Source organism: Sinohyriopsis cumingii, chromosome 12 (genome assembly GCF_028554795.1).
Source record: "Sinohyriopsis cumingii isolate HCF-2022 chromosome 12, ASM2855479v2, whole genome shotgun sequence".
Taxonomy (NCBI): Eukaryota; Metazoa; Mollusca; class Bivalvia; order Unionida; family Unionidae; genus Sinohyriopsis; species Sinohyriopsis cumingii.
This window is the reverse complement of record NC_142972.1, coordinates 58,052,297-58,074,286: the sequence shown is the minus strand read 5'-3', so window position 1 is coordinate 58,074,286 and position 21,990 is coordinate 58,052,297. Positions and strand designations below refer to the sequence as shown.

Below are 21,990 nucleotides of genomic sequence, written 5' to 3'. Positions count from 1 at the left end.
TTAGGTTTCATGACCAGGTGTGTGATATGCTGCGTAAGCACAGCAGTGGTTACAACTTCCAAGCCGACTTAGATGAAATGGAAGCAGAAATAGAGGTAGGGCCTGGGTTATTTGAACTTTTAAATTCACTTATGAAACAAATCTTTGATAATCAATTTATTGCTGAAGATTTTCAACAATATTTGTTTTCATAGACTAAAACTGTCATCTGACACATAAGTTTTTACTTATAGATTGTAAATTCTACTCATTTATAATTGTAAAGGATGATCTGTTTAATTTTGTTTTTATTTACTTTTGAGTCATTAGAAGGGCTTAGGATTATTCTCAAAATGGGAGTTCAATTTTCAAAGTGTAACTTTACATTTCAAGTTACTGCATTGGTTTACATGTGCAAATATTTCCAGTGTACATTGTGCCTCTAATGTAATTTTATGTACAGAAATTATTGACAGGTTGTTTTAGTACAGTGAGTTCCAGAGTATAGTACTCCTTCATTATAGTGCTGTTCATGTGTTAAGTACAGTGAGTTCTGGAGTATAGTACTCCTTCATTATAGTGCTGTCCATGTGTTAAGTACAGTGAGTTCCGGAGTATAGTACTCCTTCATTATAGTGCTGTCCATGTGTTAAGTACAGTGAGTTCCAGAGTATAGTACTCCTTTATTATAGTGCTGTCTATGTGTTTAAGTACAGTGAATTCCGGACTATATTACTCCTTCATTATAGTGCTGTCCATGTGTTAAGTACAGTGAGTTCTGGAGTATAGTACTCCTTCATTACAGTGCTGTCCATGTGTTTAAGTACAGTGAATTCCAGAGTAGAGTACTTCATTATAATGCTGTCCATGTGTTTAAGTACAGTGAATTCCAGAGTATAGTACTCCGTCATTATAATGCTGTCCATGGATCCATTGTAGTGTGACTGCTTTATAGGACTTACAGTACTAATTCAACTCTGATAGTAAACCTTTGCAAACACTGTGATATTAAAAAATCAATAACTACATTTTTAGAATGGTCATGATACAATTATATTTATCAGTATATACATGTCCTTGATGACAGCTTCTTAGTACAGACACCCATATGAGCCATGGCATTTTATGGATCTGCGGGTGTTTGAAATATGTGTTTTCATTGCACCAAAGAGTCTGGTGCTAATTTCAGGAATGAGTTTTCCAACGAAAAACTAAAAGGACTTCAACTCCATCAATAAAACATAATTTTACTTTATTATCAAGCAATCCTGGCCAGCCAAACCCATATGTACTCAAGTTCTATGTTCACCCATTTCCATTCTGAATTCCATTCATCCATATTATTAGTACTATGAGTTGTATAATGAAGTAGACGATACTCATGATTTTACTATAGTGTCACTGGCATGAAGAATATTAAAATAGAATGATAGAATGGCCAATTGTTGTACAAAAGTAATTTTTTAACAATTGATCATAAGTTTCATTTTGCAAATTGATTTCTTCTTCAGCTTAAAAATACAACAACTTAAACCAGGAAATTTTGCTTAAATTGTGATCTGTTAGAATGCCTTGTGTTTATATGATTGATGTATTGACATTTTTGTCAACTTTTAATTATGATTTTTTTCTTCTTGTAATTTGTCTTGGATAATATCAATGTCTGCTTGCTTTCAGTTTGAGTATGAACTGGATGAGAAGGGAAATAGAATTGTTTTGGGTCGAGGTTCCTATGGAGTAGTTTATGCAGCCCGTGACAAGCGGACACAGGTCAGAGTAGCTGTTAAAGAAGTGCCAGAAAAACAGAAACAGTAAGTGCCAGTAATTGCAGTTGCTGAGGGACAGGTACCCAACCATGTTCCATGATGAGATGTATGGTCAGAGGTCAGATGTTAAGGTCACTGTAACTGAAGGAAAAGCATGTTTTTTTAATTTTATTTTTGGACCATTTACCTTTATCAAAATTTGGAAAACTTGTACTTCAGGCATGCAATAAGCATATTGAATTTGGGGTCAAAAGTCAAGGTCATTGTGGCTCGAAGACATGAGTTTTGCAGTAAAGCTTCTGTTCAAGCACAAGTTCCTCGTCATAATTTTGAACTAGAGTGACATATATTTGAGCTATTCATTCATTACATCCTAAATATCATGGATCATGTTTCTCATACACTCCTGAAAATTGTTATGTGGATAATTATCAGGAAGATTAACTAAACTGTATGAACATTAGGTCACTGTAACCCATTATTTATGCTTGAGTTACTTTTATATTTTCAGTTATCTGTTCATTATGCCCTCAATATCTTGGACTATATTTTACCACTTTAGAAAATTTATATGTGGATATGTCTCCTAACGAGTACCTAGGCCATACCAGAACTAGGTCACTGTGTCAGCTTTCTATGCTAGTGTAATTTGTGTATTTTCCACTGTTTTTTCCATTCATTTACCATAATATTTCAGCTGATTTCACCTTCACTCATGAAGATAATCATTTTTCTATTGTTAAACTTTTCTCATAAATGTCATATATAATAAAAATTATTTGAGAGTCCAGTTTATCATGATTATTTCAGGGAGGTTCAGCCATTGCACGAAGAGATTAAGCTTCATTCACGACTGAGTCACAAGAATATTGTGAAGTATCTTGGCTCCATAAGTGAGGATGGATTCTTTAAGATCTTCATGGAGCAAGTGCCAGGAGGTAAATTTCCATTTTAACACAGTATAGCAACGTTTCTTGAAGCTCATTTCTCTTACAGTAAAACTGTATTTCTTCAAGCTCATTTGGCTAAGTTGTGAAGTTCATTTGTCCAAGGTTGTGAAGTTCATTTGTCCAAGGTTGTGAAGTTCATTTGTCCAAGGTTGTGAAGTTCATTGTCCATGATGTGAAGTTCATTTGTCCAAGGTTGTGAAGTTCATTTGTCCAAGGTGTGAAGTTCATTTGTCCAAGGTTGTGAATTTCATTTGTCCAAGGTTGTGTAGTTCATTTGTTCAGGTTGTGAAGTTCATTTCTCCAGTTTGTGAAGCAGAGCAACATTAGCTCAGTAGGTCAAATTCATAATCCTAGGATTGTGGTTTCAATACCTACACAGGTTATCTGCCTTAGTGTGTCCATTGGAAAGACACCAAGCTTCCATTTCCTTATCATGATATAGCCATTAGTGTGTTAAAAGGTCTGTTAAAGCAAAGAGAAAAAGAAGAAAAAAATAACCCAGGATGTGGTTTATTTAAAATATGTGCAGACTTTGTATAGTTCAAAAACACATTGAATATTTTCATGGTTATCCAAATGTTTTTATGCCTTCGCCATATGTGTGGAAGGGACTTGTAATGTAAACCTTGCCCTTGATTCCTTTCATATCATGTTATATCATGTCCCTTGAAAATTTTGTTTTTGCAAATGACTTTTGAGTGGGGCTTTACACTAAGATGACCTTGATAAAGTTTCATTTTCATTGTTTTGTGGCAGCATTGTATGGAGTAATGGCTCTTGTTTCACTTCTGAATTTTTCCTTTACTTTTCAACTCAGTATTATTATTATGGAGTTCATAGACAGCAATTAAATTTGTTATGAGGTTTTAAGTTAAGAAAACCAAGGACCAGTTAGTTTTCACCATTTTTTAATTTTGTTTTTCAGAATTATGGTTCATGTTTGATTTTGAACATTTCCCTACATTTTTCACTCATAAACGTTTTAAAGACTTCATTGATTCAAGGGGCCCTGAGTGGTCTAGAGTGTTCTCCATTACAAATCACTCTCATTCCACCTCTGTCTGCATGGGTTTGAGTCTCAGATTTGGCTAATGTGGGTATGTGAGAAAGCTTGCCAGTAGCTTCTTGTGGGTCGGTGGTTCTTTCTGGGTATTTCCCGTTTTCTTCCTCTACCATTAATACTGGCTGCCATGTATAGCCTATCATGTGTTGAAAAATGGCATTAAACCCTACAACAATCAAAAAATCATTAACTCAAATTAAATATTGCACAAGGCTTTACATCAGGGTAGGACCAAACAGTTTTTGACTATGACAGTATCTGGACTTCCTTCCTTCCTAAATAGCTGCTGATTTCAACCTTGTCTTGAATTAGCAGGCTTACTTTGTAGATAGCTGCCAATGTCATTCTTACCACTGAAATAGTGGACTTCCTTCCTGAATTGCTGCCAATGTCATTCTTACTACTGAATTAGTGGACTTCCTTCCTAAATAACTGCCAATGTCAGCCTTGTCATGCAAGAAGTGGACTTCCTAAATAGCTGCCAATGTTAGCCTTGTCATGCAAATAGTAGACTTCCTTCCTAAATAGTTGCCAATGTCAGCCTTGTCATGCAAGCAGTTGACTTTCTTTCTAAATAGCTTCCTATGGCAGCCTTGTCGTTATGTGAATACTTTAACTTGCACTACATCAGGAATTATTGTTCTTCAGAAACAAAGGATTAAACTCTTCTACTACAAGATTTACGTCAATTTGAAATGAGCTTCACTGTTACAATGCCAGTATTTTGCATCCATACTCATGAGAAATTGGAATAATTCTTGTAAATTCTATGGGGAAAGACTAAAACATGCCACCTGTTAAGGCGCTTAGTTGATATGAAAGTGTATATATATATATATATATATATATATATATATATATATATATATATATATATATATATATATATAATATACTTCATATTCTGCATTTTCTCATCTGTATGCTGATAACACGATTGCAACAAAACCAGTCTATCGAGTACAGACAGAACTACAAGATGACCTAGATGAGATTGAAAGACGGTGTTGAAATAACATACCCAAATGGAAGTCTGCCAACATTATCCAAAATCTCACATGAGCAATGAAAAATGTCATAACTTTGTCAAATTTAATGTTCGTGATGAAGGTGAATATATTCTCTGTATCAATTTATTTGTGTGAATTTAGTGGTTTTCAGAAATGTTTAAATGCCTTGACAATAGGCATGGTGTGGAAATAGGATGTCATATTATACCTAGTAACCTTAAGTGATTTTCTTGCCTACTGGACAGGAATATCCCCAAAATTCTCCTTGGCCAGATAAATACATGTTTCCTATGAGAGAGATAAAATGATGTGCACCTAGTGACATCATTAGTAAGATACATGTATGATTAATGTACATATTGTATATGCTATGACTGTATCATGTTGCCCACTCAATGAACATGGACCTTTTGGCTTTGTATTTAAAGCAGTATGCTATGACTGTGTCATGTTGCCCACTCAATGAAAATGGACCTTTTGGCATTGTATTTAAAGCAGTATGCTATGACTGTGTCATGTTGCCCACTCAATGAACATGGACCTTTTGGCATTGTATTTAAAGCAGTATGCTATGACTGTATCATGTTGCCCACTCAATGATCATGTTGCCCACTCAGTGAACATGGACCTTTTGGCTTTGTATTTAAAGCAGTATGCTATGACTGTGTCATGTTGCCCACTCAATGAAAATGGACCTTTTGGCATTGTATTTAAAGCAGTATGCTATACTGTATCATGTTGCCCACTCAATGAACATGGACCTTTTGGCTTTGTATTTAAAGTAGTATGCTATGGCTGTATCATGTTGCTCACTCAATGAACATGGACTTTTTGGCTTTGTATTTAAAGCTGTATGCTATGACTGTATCATGTTACCCACTCAATGAACATGTTGCCCACTCATTGAACATGGACCTTTTCGCTTTGTATTTAAAGCAGTATGCTATGACTGTACAGTGTTTACCATACGTAAATGTGTATGATTGGTACTGTAATGAAAATGTTGTCACATTCTTTTTTTTCTTTCTGCTTGTAGAAGTATTTTGGATCAGAACAGGGATACAAGTTTGTTCGCATTGTAAAGATAAATTTTTTATATATAGCTGATTAGCAAGAAGGGGAAAAGTCTGATTAGCAATAGGGAAAATATCTGATTAGCAAGAGGGGAAAAAGCAGATTAGCAAGAAGGGAAAAAACATTCTTTACTCAGACATGATTTTCTTGTTAAATCACAGGAAGCTTGTCTCAACTGCTAGTATCAAAATGGGGACCTCTGAAGGACAATGAAGCCACAATTGCCTTTTATACCAAGCAGATATTGGAAGGTTTGAAATATTTGGTAAGTCAAAATGTTCTTTATTATAATTGGATGTTTGATTTTTTTTATACAGATGGTATAGGAATAGATGATGATGATGCACTTTTGAACAAGCAGAATCGAAATGAAAATCTCATATTAATGGATTCTTCTTGCTTAATATGCAAACTTTTGGAATTTAGTGGAAAGGTCTAGAGTCATTCTTCATTTTTATAAATTCACATGTACATTTCCATCACTTGCAAAAAATAAATCAATTCTCTCTTAAAAGACCATGAATTTTGTTTAGTTGTAGAAGATTTTCCATAGTGGTCACAATGTCTTTCTGTCCATATGGCATCAGCTTTCTGGTTAATGTTTTTTAATTTTTTTTAATTTAGGGCAATATCTCCCGTTTGTATTAGTGGATCATCATCTCACTTCGTTCACAAAATAATTGCTGGGGTGGCAGGATTTGAGAAGCACTGATATGGCTTTAAATTCATGAAGGTCAAAGGTCACTGTCATGAGAGCAGTTGTTTATATTTTAGGTGTTTAATGAATAGTTTTGGGGTTTAGCAGTACAATCTACATTTATCATCAGTTATAGTGAATATTTTTACCATGGGGTACAAGATCTTAATACTAATGTGGCAGTCATAGTTGTCAGTTTGTTGAAGTCTTTCAGATAACAAAAATAATTTATGTATCTGTAGATTGGCATTAGAACCAGATTTACCGCTGTTGATTGAGCATCCAGTGGATTTGAAGGATCCATGGTCAAGATCAGAGGATGACTTGTTTAACTTTTTGGGTGACGTTTTGAGAGCTATACAGATTGGGCGGTATCTTCTATATCCATACATAGATTATATCATATTTTACTTCATTGAAATAAATAGAGAGTTGTGATGTCAGGTTGATGGTCACAAGGGTTGTTTGGTTATGTGTTACTAAGATGAAAACATCTATGTGTCAGTACCCATAAGTAACTGAGAACCTGAAGCAGATGACACTGTAGAAATATGGAGTTATCTCCCATTTGGGGCAGAGGGACTTTTGTGTCATTAACATTCTTTTGTAGTATATGTTTGGATTTCTAGATGATTTCATATTTGTATTGTATGCATGTAAGTGAATTTAGGTGTACATGTAATATTGTTTGTGGTTTTAAACTTTAAACATTTTTTTAAAAATGAAGATGGAAACAACTATTACCCTGCTACTTGTTTTTGGATGTGACATTGGTTTGTTTAATATTTATCCCATTTCTTTCAGCATGATAACAAGATTGTGCATCGAGATATCAAGGGTGATAATGTATTGGTCAACACCTATAGTGGTGTGCTGAAAATTTCAGACTTCGGGACATCCAAAAGACTAGCTGGCATAAACCCTTGTGCTGACACCTTTGCAGGTAACGCCCAACTCTTAAATCTTTGGCTTCATGACCACATTGAAGTAACATATTTTCATCATTAAACAGGAGAAAAATGCACAAAGATTGTATATACATGGAAACTAAATGATAATGGAATATTGAAATGTATCAGTGTAATAAAAATTGATATCACCATTATGGTTGTTACCAAAGGCTGCTATGAGTTTAATGCCATTTGTTAGCACATGATAGGATGTACATGGTGGTTAGTATATTTGGTGGAGAATGAACAAAGGAAAATACCAGAAAGAACCACTGACCTATGGGAAGCCATAGGCAAGCTTTCTCATATACCCATGCTGGATAAAACAGTGACTTGAACCCACATCGACAGGTGAGATGTGAGTGATCTGTAAAAGCTAGTGCCTTAGACCACTCAGCCACCCAATGCCCTCTATACCAGAAAGTGCCTTAGACCACTTGGCTACCAAGGTCCCAGGTTTTAAAGGTGGTATTATCACATTTGTGATATCACCTATGGAACTACTTTCTATTCCCCTTTAGGAAATATATATGCCCTTTGGATGCTGTATTTGCATATTTCTCTCTCTCTCTCTCTCTCTCTCTCTCTCTCTCTCATATATATAATAAAGTAAGCCAACACTGTACATTTATGTAAGCAATCAGGTGCCATGAAAACATACTTTAAATAACAACTATTAGCTTATTTAAACCATTTTACCACATGAATTGTGAAGATTGTTATTGACTGAAGTTGACCTGTTTCTATTTCATATTCAGTGTAACCCATTCCTGTTATACTCTACAACATGCTACTAAATGTTTTTAGAGAAAAACTCTGGCATTAGTATAATGCTGACTATAAAAAAATTATAAACTTCTATTTTATTGACGTAGTTACACTGTGTATCCAGTAACCCATTGGTGGAGAGTGGCAAAAGAATTTGTGCAGGTCAATGCCTTTTGCCTTAAAAAATATATAATGGAAAATCGGGGTTTTTTAAAATATATTTGCCAATCATTAAAAGACAATGCTTCCACTTCATTTGTCAAATAAATACCTAATATCTACACGATAAATCCACATATCCTTTACGAATCGGTGTGAGCATATTTAATATCACCTCACTGGCAACAAAAATTGAAATGTCACTATGGTGATGATAGGTCTGGAATTATATTTACCCATAGATAAGGTACATTCTCCATATTTAATTATTTTCTTCTACTTGTCTTTTTCTACACAGCATGAACAGATCATAAAATGTTTACACTATACATGTATGAGTTTGTGAAGCAATGAGGATGTGCCAGCAAAAAATAACTGCATAAAAAATATCCTATAAACCACATCAGTTTGTGCCTGCCAGAAATAACAATACTAAAAAAATATCCTATGGACCACATCAGGATGTGCCAGTCAAAAACATGTACACTAAAAAATATCCTATCAACCACATCAGATTGTGCTTGTCAAAAGTGTATATACTAAAAATATGGTACAAACCACATCAGGATGTGCCAGTCAAAAATGCCTGTACCAAAAAATATCCTATCAACAACATCAGGTTGTGCCTGTTAAAAATATCTACTCTAAAATTATCCACAAAAAAAAAGGTATATTTTAAGTATCAACTTATGCATCATATAAATGATTATTGACTGAATTTACCATGAACTCTTTTTTTTTTAGCATGCCATAGTAGCTCAGTAGTTAGTGTGCCAGACTTGATAGGTGTGACAGTTTGATTCCTACCCTTAGAACAGCCTGGGTCAGCTACCATGGTGTCTCTTTGGCAGGGTACTTTACCTCAAATGCCTTGGCACCAAATAACCTGTTTAGTAATTAATTAAACAAAAGACACTTGAATGCATTATTGTAGGACCAAAAAAATGATCATGTTAGTATCCTTTTCATTAAATTTAGAGGTATTTTTTCATCAATAAAGTAATACTGCTTATTTGTCTGTGGTTTGAACCACAATGGCACAGGGAGACGTGGAAAAAATTAAAGCCTATATATATATATCTCATTTAGTAAATATGTCAAATATCTCTTTTAGTAAATATGTCAATGTTTTATCACTTTTGTTCTTTTATCACTGCATATCTGAAAATTAACACCATAGTCCAATCATCTTCACGTTAACATACACCCAAATTTGCCATAGCATAATGTACCAGCATATCAGTTACTGAATTGTTTTTCTACTAATGACACCTAACAAACTGTACAGACCCAGATATGCCAGCACTTTATGTGACGGTAGATCTGGGTCTGTGCAGTTTGCAATTTGACTAGACTTATAGGTGAGTACATACGGTAAATTTGACTTTGTAATAAATTGATCTCACAGTATTTGGAATTTCTTCATAGTTCCGCTTACTATGTACTAATCTTGAATGAATAGTGATGTTTCTATCTGTGTAAATATAGCCTAGATATCGTAATCTTGAATGCGTAGTGATGTTTCTGTTGGTGTAAATAGTGCACTGATATTGTAATCTTGAATGCATAGTGATGTGTCAGTCAGAGTAAATGTGCCTAGATATTGTAATCTAAAATGCATAGTGATGTCTCTAGCGGTGTAGATAGTGCCTAGATATTGTAATCCTGAATGCATAGTGATGTGTCTAGCAGTGTAAATGTGCCTAGATATTGTAATCTAAAATGCATAGTGATGTGTCTATCAGTGTAAATAGTGCCTAGATATTGTAATCTAAAATGCATAGTGATGTGTCTAGCGGTGTAGATAGCAGACATAATTTTTTTCATTTTAAAGTGGAATTTCACTTTTCTTCTGATTTGAATCAGATTTTTTTATATAGTCTTTTTATATCATCTCCGATCTGGTTTGTTAAAAACAGTCTTTCCAGTCCCATTCTGCAATGACCCTTGTAAATTATTTGTTTCATATGTTAGTTAGCACACAACTCTTGTAAAGATTCTGATTGGTCAAAGGTTTAAATTCATCCAGTGAATCTTCGTGTAATGGAAACTGATGGCAATGGAAAGAAGAAGCATGCTTGCAAAATATGGCATCCCAAGTTGTTGAGAGGGACAATGACACAAAAAATTTAGATAAAGGTATTAAAAACGTATGGAAATGGGAATGGCTGGAGCAATAAGTTGATGGAAATTTAGTCGGTCAGTTTATAAGAAAACTGAACACTAGAGGACTGGCATTTTGTGACCTCTTAAGAAAGATCTGAATTACAGTTGGAAGGGTTTGGAACAGCATCTACAAAAGAAGTAGCATACGGAAAAATTGAAGCTCTGAAAGCATCTGGAAAAAGTGCAGTTGATTATTATAAGAAGATAGATTTCTTGCATCAGAGAACAGATGTAGCCCTCTGTTAGAATATGCGCATGGCATGTTGCCAATACAAGCACCAACTTGTAAGGAAAAAGGCTCTCATCAAGAAGGAAAAGAAATTATTGCACATTGTGACCAAAAAAATCAGTGGTGACAAAAAGGAAGGCTAAAACAATTCTTTACCAAAGCTGCAAAAAGAGCTTGACTGGCATATCAACAGGTTGTGTCCAGTGGAGAAAAAACAAGTGAATGTATGGGAATATTTGTATATAGTTGATGTAATTTATTTTACAGATTTGTTATGAAAAGAGAGAAGTTTAACATATTTGCTACAAAAATTGACAAATTATTGTGACTTAATTACGATGTGACACCAACATGCACATGAAATAACTTCAGCGTCAATAGTATTGGAGAACAATATCATGTGACTATAAATATTGTGAAATTATTGAAGTAGAGTTGAACCTTTTTGGTAAGTTTATTAGTTTTTTAAATGATTATTTTGGTTTATTTTATGATCATAAGTTGCACCAGAAGCAGTTTTTATGAGCGTAAAATGCATTTTTGGCCAGGGGTTTTGGCTCCCTCGACCCCCAGATCTGGGGCACTGCCCCTCGAGACCCCATTGTTGAAAGACCCACATATACCCCCCGTAACATTTTTTTAGCTTTTTTTATGGAAGACCAAAATGATGTCTGAAATAGTGCCTATATATTGTAATCCATAATGCATAGTGATGTGTCTATCAGTGTAAATAGTGCCTATATGTAGTAATCCTGAATGGGTAGTGATGTGTCTATCAGTGTAAATAGTGTCTATATATAGTAATCCTGAATGGGTAGTGATGTGTCTATCAGTGTAAATAGTGCCTAGATATTGTAATCCATAATGCATAGTGATGTGTCTATCAGTGTAAATAGTGCCTATATATAGTAATCTTGAATACGTAGTGATGTGTCTATCAGTGTAAATAGTGCCTAGATATTGTAATCTTGAATACGTAGTGATGTGTCTATCGTGTAAATAGTGCCTAGATGTTATAGTAATCATGATGATGATATTAATGTCCACAGTAGTTAAGATGTATTATGATGTGTCTGCCATCAGATAAACTGTATGGTAAAGTAATTACATTTTTGCTTTCAGGAACAATGCAGTACATGGCACCAGAAGTAATAGACAAAGGTGTAAGGGGTTATGGGCCTCCAGTAAGTTGAAAGATATTTAGTTTATAATTATGTCACATACATATTTCAGCGTAGGTAACCTATGTTATTTGAAGGATTGGAAATTCAGCAATAGACGGTTTCACATCCATTTGAAGCGAATTTCATTAATGTAGAAAACCAGTTACATATACATATTCCAAATGAAAACAGACAGACTTTAGAACACTTGCTGTTTCACAACAGCTGTGTGGAATTCATTTGGATAAAATTCAGCCCTTTTACGATTCTTTATCAAGTTATCTGCTTTCTGACCCGCCAAACACACATTATGAATGTTTAAATGTACTTGTATGGGAAATGCAGAACTAAGGTCTGTTTTTTTTTATATACATGAAGCCAAGATATCATTGTAAAATAATCTTAGACAAACAGCAAGCATTCTATCCAAGGGAGAACACCCTGTTCTGTCTCCTGTCTTGTTACACAACATTGTAGCACTTCCAATGCTCAAACAATCCAGATCTTATTCATATTTTGTGTTGCTTGTTTGGTTTTCTTAATCTGGGAGGGTGGGATTTGTGGTGAGGTAGTGGAGGGACTCGTAATACATTATGATAAGCATATATAATGTACTGAGCACTTAAAGTACTGGGACAAACCAGCTCAGTTAGATGAACAAATCAGTTTTGAGAATTTAGTAATTTATGGGTGGGGTGGGGGAGAAGTGCTATGGCTATGGTTGGCAACAAAAAACGGATAGTCAGCTGAACAGAAACACATATTATTTTGCCTCATCATCGTATACCTTCCAAATACATTTTGCATGCCATTTATGCTAGAATCAGCTTTTCTTTGATGTATAGACAGACACAGTTGATTCATTCAACTTACGATGTTAACATTTTTCTGTTTTTCAGGCTGACATCTGGTCCCTTGGCTGTACTGTAATAGAGATGGCTACTGGCAAGCCGCCCTTTATTGAGGTTATTTTCATTGTTCTATCAGCTTAACAAAGTACACATCAAATGGTCAAGTTTCAGCTCTTTAAGACTGTTCTGTTCATTAGATTATATTTATAAAGTATAATATGTTAAATATTATTAATGTGATACTATTTGACAAACAAAGAAAATTACACCATTGTAAAATCTTCTGTTTAATTGTGATTTGACTGGTTACTGGCTTGATTCAACACGTTCTGCACACTTTCTGTTTTGGAATCTATCTTAAGAGAGAGAGAATGTACTGTCAAGAAAGGAATTGTGAAGTTGCAAGATTAGTAAGGATAGAGAGAAAAGAGAAAGAACATATTTAAGTACTAGTATTACCAAGAATGAATAATTAATTGAATAACCCAAATTAGATTGAATACTTATTTACATTGATCCTTCAGGGGTGAATAGATAAGCACTTCCAGCTGTAAGGGCACTAATTTGTGGGAACGGGGTCATTGTCAAGAGCTGTGATGTTATAATAATATTTAGGATTTGAGAATGATAATTTACATACATATTTCTTCTCATTCAGTAATCGAACATGTAGAAATTTATAAACCAACCCTGCCAACCTTATGATTTGACTGTATGTCTTACAAAATTGACCCTTAAAATACAGAAATATGGAAGTAAAAGCAGAAATGCTGCAAATATGATTGTTGTGCTAAAATTGGGATACTGTCTTGTCTGCATTTGATTTGGATCTGGGTTTCGTATTAGATTTAGTAGAGTGTATCTTCGACCCAGACTAACTTGACAGGAGTACCTCAGATGCTTTAAACTGCACATAAGTTTTGGATGCAAAATGTCTGTATGACCAAGCTCTTGCTTATAGAATTTTCAAGAACAACAAGTCATACCTGTTCAAGACAAAAGAGAAAATAAGCCTTTTGAAAAGTGGTAATAGTCAGTACAAAAGAATAAATGTTTATTATGTGTTAATTTGAGTATGTCTCATAGCTGTAGATATGATTGTCATGTGAAATAATAAAACAAAACAAATGCAAGAACTACATAAAGTTTAGAGATAACAAGAAGCCATTGAGCTGCATAGTGTTTGGAATTGCAGTTTTAGAAACTGTACTGGAGGTAATTTTGGTCTTGGTGTACTTTATAGATCTTTTAGTTGAACATAATATTTACCATTGAAGCATTAGTCTCGATTATAACTTTTAAATGCATGTTTTCCAGCTTGACAACAGCAGTACATGATATTTTGTTACACATTACTGAGAAAAATAATTGACTGTCTTACTGAGAATGTTTTGTTAGGGTTGGCAAGTCTGAGATCTGTAATTTTTTTAAAATTTAAGATCAGGAGTTTGAAAAAGAGCAGTATGTCAACTTTTTTTTTTGTGTCATAGTGGATGGATTACTTCCTACACATTATCATTAAATGATAACAATAAAATTATAAAATAATAATATTTATTAGACACAGAAAATATTATGGGTTTAATTAAATTCCTACACAGTTATCCATATGCAGTATAAATTATCATACATGGCATATACGCACCAAAAAGTAGGGTGGTTTCAGTACCATTGTCATTGTAGATGAACTAAAGTATTTGCCCACTTCCTTGGTAATTAGTATGCTCCAACAGATTTTAAAAATGAAAACATTTAACAATATAAAATATGTACAAAATGTAGTCATTTCTTTTACTAATTTATAATTTCTAAACCTATTGTTACCATGGAATCTCTAAGAGTGCCATGTTGTCTGTGCTTGCAACTAAATTGGAGTTTCTTTACTAATATGGTGTCCACATATGTGTGGGTATTTTTTCAGACAACAGGAGTGATGTAGTTCCTTGAATTTGATAAGCTTCAAGTAATTCTATAAATTTCTGTTATTTTTAATGAGTTACATCCCTTTGAAACCAGGCGCACAGGAGTTAAAAACCACATGCTGTTTTTATTTTGTTTGGTTCCTGGGAGAAATATTAAAACTTGACATTGCGAATATTGGGTGAAGACAACACAGGTTTTTCTCTTCATTGTATGTTCAGTCTTAGGACCCTTACCACTTTACTGAAAATGATCCCAGGAACCAGAAAAGGAAATTTAGCAGGCTAATTGTTTATACTGAAAACCTACACTTGGTTTGAAATACAAACAAGATTACAATGTTTTGGAGCCCCCCTAGTGCTAATCATGTCGGATATTATAAATTAATGAAATGACTATGTTTTGTTAATTTTTTTATGTCATTGATTCTTCTTGTTTTTAAAATTCACAGGGGTTACAAACTGCCTGGAATGTAAGTGAATACTTGAGGAAAAACTGTACAATATCAGAATAGACATTAAGGAAGTATTTTTTTGCCTGTAAACATCAACTGTTCTGTCCAGAACTACAATATACCATGATTGTAATATAAAGTAGTAGTTGACTTTTATTCATGATGGGTGTATTTAATCCCCAGTTTAAATTATGTGATGTAAATGGTTGTGGTTCTGTCTTTTCTGTATATTTATCAATGCAATATTTTACATCATACTTCTCAAGTACATGTACAACCTCACTAGCTTCTTCATGCCATGTCAGAATGAGGCTAAATGCCAGATTATGTATTTGGTAATATGGTACATAACAGTAAACTTTAATTTCCAAATGGTTTCCTGAAAGAGCTTTTGTTTGGATGGATGTGCTTTGCAATGTTTCTTGCCTGATTTTCAATGTTGGAAGTATTTCACTTGATACTGTTGTACCATGAGTATAAAACCATGAAATCTTTGTGAAAGTAGTAAGGTTTATGGTTATATTGGTTTTTTTTTATATAAAAATGGATTGTGCCTGGAATATTTGGACTTTAACACTTAATACTTAATGTGACAGAAAGAACAAGTCATCTTGAACTTTTAATGAGATAGATGCTTCCAAGACAGACAACATGCAGTGATGCCAACTGCTCTGGTGGCCTGGTGGTTAGAGTGTCCACCTCGGATGTGGGAGATCACAGGCGAAGTACAGGCGTTTTAAGGTGTGCAGCAGAGGACCCCTCTGTTTCTGGAACACTGATTGATCTTGTTAGGTGTTTGATATGTGCTTATATTAGCAGTAGCAATGTTTGAACTATTTAAGTGTCCACTGTTTTTTGTCGGCATGTTTTTGTTCCTTTCTACTCTTAATTTCTTTTTGCTTTTGTAGAGGTTACTCAGTAGAGTAAGTTACCACAAAATATGCCAACTTTGACAGATGCTTCTCCATGAATTTAGCTATTCATGAAAATTTGTTTTTGTGCTGAATCATAAAATTGTATACACACAAAAATAAATGAAACCACAGTATTTGGATTATGTCAGTAACTTCAGCAACTTTTGTTGTTTTTCAGCTGGGAAGTCCTGAGGCAGCCATGTTCAAAGTTGGTTTTTATAAGATGCATCCTGAAATACCAGACAGCATGTCTCAAGATGCCAAAGAATTTCTTCTCAGGTCTGTATCTCCAAGATTTAACCTTTGCTTTTGTAAATCATACATTATTTAATTACTTTTACAATTTAAAGCATTATTGATGTCTTTGCTGGCAGTGTAAGGTGGTTTTGAGTGTGGAGGAAGCTGGAGAAAGAGAAAGCTATGACCTTGAACCAAATTGCACTCAGAACTACATATAGTGAAGAAAACAAGCACACAAGCAATATGCTTGGTTTTCAAGGCCAGTCTTTTAAATTGTATTTTCCAATTGAAAAGAAATTGTTTTAACTGCAGGAATGGATAATTTTAATTCATATAAAGAGGTGATTCTGTATTAATTTCCCCAGGATGATGACATGTGAGAGTGACAATCTATGGTAGCTATGCTGAACAAGTATTTATTTTGCCCTAGATATTGCACTTTACTTAATATGTAATGTCACTATGAATGATTTCTCTATATTTCAAACACCATGTTTTTAATTCAATAGTTGTATTATTGCTGATTAAAACATTTCATTACAACAAACACTTATTATAATGAAACATTGATGTGGAAGCTTAATTTAATTTAAATTTTACTAATATAAACAAATCTTTTTTTTTTAGCAATACTGCACAATGTTGATCTGTATTGCACAAAATTAAACATGGAAGGTATCTAGTCTGGTCATGGTAATTAGCACAACACAGCAAAAAGTGTACTTAAGCCCTTGTAGTTCCAAGCCCTAGATGAAATACTGTAGTCCTCAATGGCTTTATTAGTAGATCTACAGCCGATTAGTACATTTGGCCCTGTAGCAAGCATTTTAGCCAATTTTAATCTATATGTATAAGAGTAGTTTTACAAATGCTTTAGAGAGAAACTGGGCCCTAACCAGAAATTTGCTCCGCGCATGTGTCAAAACACTGATTTGAGTTGCCGTTCAGCATCGCATGTAAGATCTTGAAAATGTCTTCACCACCAAGGAAAAAGAATTGTATTACTCAAAAAGTGAAGTTTAATTTGGAATATGTCAAAAATTGGCTGTGCATTGTGCCATTAAACATTGATCTTCATTCATGCTTTTTGCACTCAGTGTGCCATCACAAAGGCGATGTGAGGAAGAATGTCGGTTGCAAAAAACACATAGAAGTTGGGGAAAATTAAGAATTCGCAGATTTCAGCTCTGGAATATTTTAAACCATTGGCTGAAGACCTGCACGCTACCAATGCTGAAGCATTATTTGTGAGTTTTCTTGTCGAACACAATCTACCTTTATCAGCTGGAGACCTTTCTAAACATTTGTTCTGACAAACGTTCCCGGACTAGAAAATCGCTTCCATATTTTCCTGTGGAAGAACAAAAAATGCTGCAGCTCCTGTGCATTCCTCACAGCAACAGTGACAATGAAAGAGTATTTTCTTTAGTGAGGAAAAATAAGACAGACTTTAGGGCCTCCTTAGCTGCAGAAAATTTGTCAGCAATTTTAGTCCCCAAGATCAACCAGCAGGCAAGAAGTTGGAACTGTTTAGAAAACAAATTTACGATCAAGCAGTTGAGGAAGTTCAAGTCTGCCACAGTATCATGTCTTGATAAATAAATATTTCTGCACATATGTAGTGTTTTATTTTTATTTTGCGAACTTGATATAGTATAGTATTGATGGTCGGAGTGGTCAGAGTGGATGGAGTTATTGTCATGGTATTTTTCACGAATTTATGTCCAAATTCACGACTTTTTATCCCTATTTTCACTAAATGTGAGCCTGGAAGGTTGGCAGCTATGCTATACTTTGACTGGTTGACTTTAAAGATTGGAGGATATTAGTGGCTAAACAGCTACCCTATTAGAATTTGAGTTTCAAGTAAACTTGTACTCATGGCAGTTATAGAATTAATAGAATGGGAGTTTCATTATTGATAGGATGAAATTCAAGTAAATTTGGGTGTTGGGTGTAATCCAGACCACCCAAAATATATCATGTTTGTCTGTCCAGTTAAAATTTTATTGTTGTAGTTGTCTTGGGTACAGTGTTTCTTGACCCGCTGCCGTTACGTTTAATTCTGGAACATAACCTGGCCTGTCAGAGAAAGTTGTTTTACAGTTATTGATTTCATTTTTTGTTTTTGTTTGATTCCAGATGTTTTGACCCAGATGTTGATAAGAGAGCAACAGCTGTAGAATTACTGGAGCATCCTTTTATCAAAGAGTAAGAGAAGTGCCCTTCCTACTGTGTTGTTTTCTCTTGGTTTCACTGCCAATTCCCAAATAAAGTACCACCTGTTTATTATGAACTCGGAGGACCTTTTAAATTTAAGATAATGTAATGAATTGGATTTTTAAACTAATTGCATTTTCTGCAAATCACAAATTTAATGGTACCCTTCTGAATCCTAATAACCATCATATTAAATATACCCAAGACTCCCTCTGATGGTTTATTGACTGAAACTTTATCAGGGTGTATTTGATTATATGGCTCAGTTTGAGTTACTGCTCTCAATGATCAAGTACTATTAATTTAAACATGTATGAAACATCTGAACTTGTCCTGGTAGTATAGTTAAATTGATTGACTTTGCCATTATAAAACATGGACAGTGTTTATGACAGGAGCAATGAATGGACAAGTTTGGGTTGAATATGCTTAATATTAAAATATATTGCATAATTTGACCTCATTTTTTTTTTTTTTTTTATTTGTAAATATGTTTGTGTAAAATACAATGCTTACATGGAACTCTTTAACCAGGAAAAATCATCAGGTTTAAAGAATTAAATTGATATCTGGATTTTAAAAAGAACAAGGATTACAGAATTCAGTATGGACATCCAGAACTTATAAGTCACTAATATCACTAAATTGCATAGACATCCAAAATTTAAAACTCACCAGAATTTCAAAATTTAAGTGACATTCAAAATTTAAAATAACAAAGATTACATAATTACATGGACATTCAAAATTTACAAATGACTAGTAGTACAAAATTATATGGACATCCAAAATGTAAAAGATCTCTAGGATTTCAGAATTCAACATGGACATACAAAATTTTAAATCATTACAGAATTACATTGCCATCCAACAGTCTTCTGAATCTGGGCTCATTGTGAGGTTTCCACATCAGTCCTGAATTTTGCCAAAGGGAAGATATGTAATCTTTGATGACTAGACAGTGTTGGAGAATAACCATCCAAAAGCTTGCTTCTCAAGTTTGAATTATTTACAAATATAAATGACTTTAAGATATTACAAAATCTGAATAGTTTTCTCTTTGTGAGCAAGGGAAACATGAAATGTAAGTGATGCATCTAAAGCTGGGTTATACCCTTACAAAGCAAGAAGTCTTACATAATCCAAACAATTTGGCGATATTTATACTTATCCTCTGGATTTTAAAAAAATTATTTTAAACAAAATAATCATTATGATGATTGATTATTATGTATTGTAGCCTGAATTTGACTTGTATGTGCATTAATGGTGTAATGCTATTGTATGGTCATGATACAAAATGTATTACATTGAACAGGTCACAATACAATACATATCACTATCTTCCTGTACTACACATTAATGTCAGACTGCTGTGGTGGCCTAGTGGTTAGAGCATCCGCCTCAGATGCAGAGGGTCATGGGTTTCGATCTCCAACCGAGTTATACCAAGACTTACAAAAAAATGGTGCTAACAACTTGCCTAGCTTGGCGCTCATCATTAAGAGGTTAATGTTAGGACTGGTCGGCATGGTGTCAGAATAATGTGACTGGGTGGGACATCATGCTACATGTCTGCGGCATGATGCCTCAGTGCTAGACAACACTATACACTTGAACAATGCTGACATTATGACAGAAAAATTGTTAAAGCTACATTAAAAATCCAGATCACACACACACGCACATTAAAGTCGGGCTATGTGATAGAAATATTGTTTACAGAAAAATCAACTTCCTATCAAGCAAATTTAATAAACAGAATTCTGTAATTATTTAATAGTATTTAGCCTGATATACACTTTGAACTGTTAAAAGTATTGAATATTAGAGACTAAATATAATTGTTTAAAATTTTGTGTGACCACGCTCTAAAGTATTTCATTCTCCAGTAAGCTGTGCTGTATTTCAACAGCAGAACAAGGCAGTGGAGGCAAACTTGTAAATACAGACAGAATGAAACAAAAGAAAATTTTATCAGGAATTTATGACATTTCACTAAAATGGTTTTGTTTACATGTTTCAAATTTCTTTAACTTGATCCTTTCCTGACACTGAACTGCAGCTTAATACTGTATGTACTTGCTTACAAGACGAGTCCAACTGCAAACTGCACAGATCCAAATCTGCCATCACATAATGCACCACCAGATTGTGGTCTGTGCAGTTTGTTAGGAGTGATCAGTACAACAAACAGCCTAGAACTTGATCTTCAGGCACATTATGATACAGCAGATCTGGACCTTTGCTGTTTTTGTAGTTTGACTTGACTTATCTTATAAGCAGTTATATATGGCATAAATGTATCTTGCCACAGTGTATAATGAATAGAACCGTATGCAATCAGCTGATCGTATCCCAGTATGGCAGGCTGAGAAAAATGCACACTGATTTATGTCTATTTGAAGTTATCACGTTAACCCTTTAGTGTTTATTGTTTATTTCTAAAATATAAAATAATGAACTGTAACATTCTCTGAGGATCCATAGTGGACAACAGCTGGTCCAATCAAAACGTTGCCATTGTAATTTTATTGTCATGTGTCCAGCATTTCAATTTCATCTGCTGTATCAAAAATGCTTATCCTTAAATATCCATTTTCTATGTTGAGATTTTAAATTGTATCTGTTGGGGTAAACAGTAGTGGTTGAAAGTTATTTTTCTGTGTTGAGGTTTTAGATTGTGCTGTTTGTATTACACGGCATGGCAGTGGTTGAAATTTCAATATCATACATTGGGAATTCCTAATTTATGAATTGGTTCAAAGAGTTTACGCTGAAATTGCCATTTCATATGTGGAGTATTTAGATTTCATCTGTTGAATTACACGGCGCTGGTTGAAAATTTGATGTCCAATTTCGAATTTTTAGATTATATCTTCTGAATTACATGGTGGTTGTTGAAATGTTAATGTCATGTGTCGAGAGTAACGCCATTTTTCAGCACATGATAGACTATGCATGGCAGCCAGTATTAATGGTGGAGGAAGAACCCAGGAAAACCCCGGGAAGAACCACCAACCCACAAGAAGCTACTGGGAAGCTTTCTCACATACCCACATTGGCCGAATCCTAGACTCGAACCAACGCAGACAGAGGTGAGATGGCAGTGATCCGTAATGGAGAGCACTTTAAACCACTTGACCACTCGGGGCCCCGAGCAGATTGGCTATTTTACTATCAGTGATATTTCCATTATGGTGCAGTGAAATGACTGCAAACTGCAGTTGTTTACCAATGACATTAAAACATGCTTGCATTCAAATAAGGAAGGTTCATCCAGATCCACTTGTATATGAGGAAGGGTTAATGGTGCATGTCAACCCCAAGCATGGAAACATGAGTTTGGATTTGGTACATGTCTTCATTAGCCATTCAAAACTTTTATTTCTGTGTATTCAATTTCAGTGCAGACAA

At 34.4% G+C, this 21,990-nt stretch overlaps 1 protein-coding gene across 3 annotated transcripts in view; it reads left to right on the top strand.

Annotated features, from left to right (window-relative positions):
• LOC149786535 (mitogen-activated protein kinase kinase kinase 15-like) overlaps positions 1-21,990 on the top strand; it is a 192,614-nt gene that overhangs the window by 65,228 nt on the left and 105,396 nt on the right. For all 3 annotated transcript variants that reach the window (XM_089977042.1, XM_089977041.1, XM_089977040.1), the window contains 9 exons: positions 5-95; positions 1,657-1,790; positions 2,556-2,683; positions 6,004-6,107; positions 7,344-7,482; positions 11,934-11,995; positions 12,874-12,939; positions 16,292-16,392; positions 18,496-18,564. In XM_089977042.1, the coding sequence (XP_089833168.1) occupies positions 5-95; positions 1,657-1,790; positions 2,556-2,683; positions 6,004-6,107; positions 7,344-7,482; positions 11,934-11,995; positions 12,874-12,939; positions 16,292-16,392; positions 18,496-18,564 (894 nt within the window). The remainder of the gene's footprint in view (positions 1-4; positions 96-1,656; positions 1,791-2,555; positions 2,684-6,003; positions 6,108-7,343; positions 7,483-11,933; positions 11,996-12,873; positions 12,940-16,291; positions 16,393-18,495; positions 18,565-21,990) is intronic.